Source organism: Gracilinanus agilis, chromosome 3 (assembly GCF_016433145.1).
Source record: "Gracilinanus agilis isolate LMUSP501 chromosome 3, AgileGrace, whole genome shotgun sequence".
Classification (NCBI taxonomy): Eukaryota; Metazoa; Chordata; class Mammalia; order Didelphimorphia; family Didelphidae; genus Gracilinanus; species Gracilinanus agilis.
The window spans coordinates 449976603-449982602 of record NC_058132.1 but is presented as its reverse complement, the minus strand read 5'-3'; the positions used below and the strand labels follow the sequence as shown (position 1 = coordinate 449982602).

Here is a 6000-nt window from a genome sequence, read left to right as displayed (position 1 = left end):
CATGGAATCTTTGACTTTCTCTGTTTCCAACTTTATTTCATTCACTGCTCTTTTGGAAATCTGATGGTCATCTACTCTTCAGGCTCATCTTTTTGGTCCCAGACGTAGTGTGGAATTCTGATCAACTTTAGCTCAATTGCAACTCAGAATTCATAAGCTCAAGATATCTACCAGCCTATCTCCTTAATATTGTGTTTGTTTTGAATTCAGGGAAGTGCTATTTGGAAGTGTCTAGCAGATGGAAGTCTCCATGGACATGTGGGGACTTTGAGACTACATTTTTCATGATTCCAATGGGTTTCTGGTTTCCGGTTTTTGGGCGTGGGGATGTCCCCACGCAGAGGGCAGCTTAAAATTCAGAGGAGGGCCTAGAGAAGGTCTCTTGGTTTTCCTGAGTGGCTGGGTGGTGTATGAGAGGGACAAGATGGGCTCTGACGGTAAATTTAAAAGTTAGTCAGGTGCGGTCATATATATTTTACCAACATGACCATGGCTTTAATTAAACTACTAATTTCTCTTATTATATCAGTCTTTATCATTTTTATCTTAACAATTGTGATAATTAGATTAAGTCCTACACTGCCCATCTTTAGATTTAATCACCAAAGGTGAGAGCACCTTCTAATTCTGGGAGGTCCGTAACCCATGTGTGCTAGAGTGGGTGATGAATCAGAATCAACTGACTGTCCCCTAAGTAGTACTATGAGAGGAGGAGGAGGCACTGGAAGTGACACATAAGCAACCCCTTTAAAAGGAGAAGGTCTTCTGCTGGAGAGGGTGGCTGATGAAGGAGCTCTTCTGGTCCATGGAGGAGTGCTAGCTGGAATGCTGAGACCTTGGTGAAGCTGCTTTCAATATCTTCTTTAGAAGTCCGCGTGGTGAGTTTAAAGGCTGAATCTTCCTGAACTTCTCATAAGGAATTTCCCTTTAATAGACTCTGTGAATGAAGCTTTGCTTCATTCACCTCCAGGCCTCTGGCCCTCTGACTCTTGGCTGAGGGTTAATTAGATCTACCTGGATTAACTGTGTTAGATTCTTATTTCCTTATTTCCTCTATCTCTTCTCAATTGTAAATACACTTTCATAAAGTCAAATTTGACTTGACATTATTCTTAATTAAGGATTGATAATTATTCAATCCTCTGGCAACCATCTTTTAATATATTTGACCCCAAAACCCTTTTTCTCCCTTACAGTATCAGGAATTACATCAGGGCTGGTAAAAAAAATTTTTTTTAAGAAATACTACATGTTTTCAGTAGCATTTTTCTTTTTTTTTCTTTTTCTTTTTTTTTTTTAAACCCTTGTACTTCAGTGTATTGTCTCATAGGTGGAAGAGTGGTAAGGGTGGGCAATGGGGGTCAAGTGACTTGCCCAGGGTCACACAGCTGGGAAGTGGCTGAGGCCGGGTTTGAACCTAGGACCTCCCGTCTCTAGGCCTGACTCTCACTCCACTGAGCTACCCAGCTGCCCCTTCAGTAGCATTTTTGACAAATGATAGAAACACAATTTCACACATCAGAAAAATATTTTTGGAACATTTTTCCAACAACAACAACAACAAAAATTTTAAATAGATTTTTATTATAGAGTTGTATCCTGGGTGAGATCACGTTTGAAAGTAAGTGGTGAATCAAGGGTAAAATAGTCTCGATATCTGCCAAACATCGTTTGAAATCACAGCCCAGGGAGAAAGAAAGGGAAGAGAAGCCTTTATACAAATGAGTTCCAATTCTTTGGTGGAATGAGAATGGAAGAAATTATATTACTTGATTAACTTGGATGTTGTCCTGGTCTAGGTTATTACACACTAGAGGATTTTTTAAAAGTAGTGTTTCTCTTGCTAGGTAAAAACAAATATTTATATGCTAGTTACTAGGCATAACTATAGCATAACTATCAAATGTTAGCATATTGGATGCTCTCTCAAAGTGACCTGGTTGCTTCTATCGATAGGATATCTGCCAAATCAGATGTCTCAAACTTGTGCCAGAACCAAATTAAAATGCAATTGAGAAATATTTAACAAAACAGGGGAAAAAAGACAATAAAACATAGATAATATTAACATGTGTGCTTTTCTAAATCATTATGTGGCCAGCAAGGATCCTTATATATGGTTTGGTGGCCTCTGTTTCTATTAGAGTTTGACTCTATTTTTCTCTCTTTTTCTATGTGTCTCTTTCTGTCCATATGGCAGGTGACTTCTTTCTACCGGCAAGTAGTGTTATAAGGAAATAAGGAAAGAGCAGGAGCAGGGGCTGCTGAAAAGGTAAGATTCCAGAATTCTATTTCATAGTGTAGTGCTTTACACGCAGAAGGTCCTGGGCAAGGGAAGGAAGGGAAAGGAATTGGGATGATTTAATTAAAGAATATAAATAAACCTCCCCACCAAATCTAGTTGTTATCTTCTGCCAGTTGGTATCTGCACTATCAATTACCTCTCTACCTAAAAGTCCCAGTTCCTATAATAAATACTTTTCACTAACCAAATTCCCCCCTTAGATGGTGAATAGAGGTGGTAAAGTTGGAAGATAAGCAGGAACAGGACAAAAGGGAAAAGGTCTCACTGACAGATGGATTTAGGTATCTTTTGCAGCTCTGTTGGAATAGTAGCAACAGGATACACACAGGAACACAGGAACAAGTAGTTGGATCAGTAGGACAGCCACAGGAGAGGGAGAATAGTTCATCTCTCACAAGGTCCATCCAAGGAGATCAAAAAAATTCAAAATCTCTAGCCTCAGCTGTTCCCAGAAGAAGCTCTGTCACTCCCCAGAATTCTGGAATCTTCCTGCTTCTACCTTTTCAGCAGCTTCTTCTCCTGCTCTTTCCTTATTTCCCTATAACAGTAGAAAGAGCCTTATATTTAGAACCTGAAATTTTGGTTCTTTCATTTGCTTCTCTTGTGACTAGGAAAGTCATATCATATTCAGGACTTCTATTTATCATTTATGAGATGAATGCATTGGACTAGGTGATTTCTAAAGAACCTTCCAACCTTGTAAATGTTGTGCTTGATAAATGTTTAATAATTAGCTCTCAAAAAAAAATGTGGTACAAGACACAATTTTAAGTTTATCCTGCATTATTAACATTTTCTCTATCACTTTCTTAAGTCCAAACATTCAACACAGCAATAAATCAAGCTTGGAATTTATAGTTTTCTGAACTTTTTTCACACTTAAAGTTTAGCAATCTTTTCTTATGAACCAATCCAAACTGGGTCCAGGACACCTCTTTTTCCAGCACTAAGTCCTGTTAGCCTGTGACCATTTTGGTAATTGAGTTAGTGGTGCAGTGTAGAGTGCCTAGCCTAAAGTCAGGAAAATTTATCTTCCTGAGTTCAAATATGGCCTTGAACTAGTAAATACTAGCTGTGTCACTTAGACAAGTCACTTAACTCTGTTTAACTGAGTTCCTTAGCTATAAAACGAGCTGGAAAAAGAAATGGCAATCCCCTCCAGTATCTTTGCCAAGGAAATCCCAAATGGGTTCACAAAGAGTCAGACATAAGTGAACAACAATATTAGATAAATTCTCAATTTTTGTCTTTTCCCAAAGCCTCACAAATTATTAAAAGAGCCTGCCTACCAAGCAGCAGTCATGTAGAGTGTTGTATATTAGCACTTATTTTCTTTAAGAGATTTTAGATAAAAACATTTTTGTTGCTCATGGACAATATGTGGATTACCAATTCACCTTATTAAATAAAGAAAATTAAATAAAAAGTATACATCAATATTTTCCCCTTGTAGGATTTTATTATAAGGAAGGACAATTTTCAGAACCCAATAATAATATTACCATTCAGATTAGCTTGTCTCCTTACTGACAAAGGCAGTTAGGTGATAACAGTGGATAGAGTGCTACGCCTGGAGTAGGGAAGAACTGAGTTAAAAAATGACCTCAGAGAGATCCAAGCAGAAATCGAGCCTGACCTGGAGGTGTGGTCAGGGATTTGGGGCCAGGTTTCCCTCTGCACCTAAAGGAGTGCAGGCTATATCAAAGAAGGCAGAGCAGGGGACTGCTGTTAGTCTTCCTCAGGACCTCAGAGAACCTCGAAGCGACTGGGACCAAAGACCATGGCTCAACTGATATGGGGGTTGCTCTTCCTGGGCCTCATGGCCATGGCTCATGGGCTTCGGAAGGGTGATGATCTGCTTGATGTCTGCATGGATGGTAAGCACCACAAGTACAAGCCTAGTAAAGAAGATGCTCTTCATCAGCAGTGTAGCCCATGGAAAAAAAGAGCCTGCTGCACAGCAAACACCAGCATTGCAGCTCATGAGGATGGTTCCCACTTGTATCGGTTCAACTTTAACCACTATGGGATGATGACTCCAGCTTGCAAACGCCACTTTGTCCAGGACCTGTGTCTTTATGAGTGTTCCCCAAATCTGGGACCCTGGATCCAGCCTGTAAATTCCAGCTGGAGGAAGGAACGCATCTTGAATGTCCCCGTCTGCAAGGAGGACTGTAACCAGTGGTGGGAGGATTGTAAAACTTCCTATACCTGCAAAGAGAACTGGCACAAAGGCTGGAATTGGACTTCAGGGATTAAGGAGTGCCCAGTTAAGGCTGCTTGCCATCCTTTCCCCTTTTACTTCCCAACACCAGCCTCCCTCTGTGAGAACGTTTGGAGTCATTCTTATAATGTAAGCTCTTATGGACGAGGCAGTGGCAAATGTATCCAGATGTGGTTTGACCCAGCCCAGGGAAACCCCAATGAAGCTGTGGCTAAATTCAATGCTTTTAGCTCTGCTCCAGGCATCTTCAGTTGGGGTGTCAGTTTTCCCTTCTTGACTCTGATGCTGCTGTTGCTTCTCTGGGCTTGATCCTCATCAGGCACAAAATCCAACTAATCTCCACACAAACTCATAGCCTACATTTACTCCCAGTCTGAGACCCCTGGGACCCCAGCTTCCTGCCTGACTCAGCCTGCTTCTCCAGAGACCTTGACTTCCTGATCTGGATTCTCCCCCCTCAAGCCATCCACAGCAGCCTGATCTGTCTGTTTGGAATCCCATACACCTATATGCTTTGGACTTCACACACTCTATCCCCACTCCTCAGGTGGGCAGAGAAGGGAGTGCCTTCCTTTTCCCCCCACTCTTTTTTCTTTCTTTCTTTCTTTTTTTTTAAACCCTTAACTTCTGTGTATTGACTTATAGGTGGAAGAGTGGTAAGGGTAGGCAATGGGGGTCAAGTGACTTGCCCAGGGTCACACAGCTGGGAAGTGTCTGAGGCTGGATTTGAACTTAGGACCTCCTGTCTCTAGGCCTGGCTCTCAATCCACTGAGCTACCCAGCTGCCCCCTCCCCCCACTCTCAAAGCAACTCCAACTCCAATGTTCCACCTCTGCTCTCTGAATAACAGAATACCCCAAACTCCAGTCTTTCCTTTAGGGGAAACTAGATTTAATTTCTACTCATTCTAAAGTAAAATCCTTTCAAGTATGGATTGTTTCATTGATTATATTTGTGTTTGTGAGAATTTATTTTTCATATACTATATTAGTTTCTATTTAATGGTTGTGATTTAAAATCTTGTTATTCTTGTCTGGATTTGGGGTCAGAGACACCAATTTTTCTACTTTCTTTGTCCTTAGGAATCATAATGAATGTACTTTATAATAAAATTTGATTAATAGAAAAAAATGACCTCAGACACTTATTAGCTTTGTGACCTTGGGCAAGGCACTTAACCTCTCTTTGCTTTACCTCACTAGAAGGAATAGCTACCTACTCCATTATCTTTGAGGAGAAAACCCCAAATGGAGTCACAAACAGTTGGATGCAACTAAACAACAGCCTTACTGACATTGTGTTGCAAATGAATACTGATCTTAGAATCAGAAATCCTGAGTTTGAATCTTGGCCCTGATGCTTCCTGCTTAAGTGTGATCATGAAAAAGACATTTCCCTTCTTGGGACCTATTTTCTTATTTGTAAAATGGTAATAGTAATTTCCATATAGGGCAGAGCTGTCAAACCTCCC

General features: G+C 40.6%; 1 protein-coding gene across 1 annotated transcript; it reads left to right on the top strand.

Moving 5' to 3' along the window:
* The first annotated feature begins 4082 nt into the window (after positions 1-4082).
* LOC123239657 (folate receptor alpha-like) lies at positions 4083-5010 on the top strand. Its single transcript, XM_044666937.1, has one exon. It carries the CDS (start codon positions 4086-4088, stop codon positions 4836-4838), a length of 753 nt encoding a protein of 250 aa, XP_044522872.1. The 5' UTR covers positions 4083-4085; the 3' UTR covers positions 4839-5010.
* Positions 5011-6000: the final 990 nt, after the last annotated feature.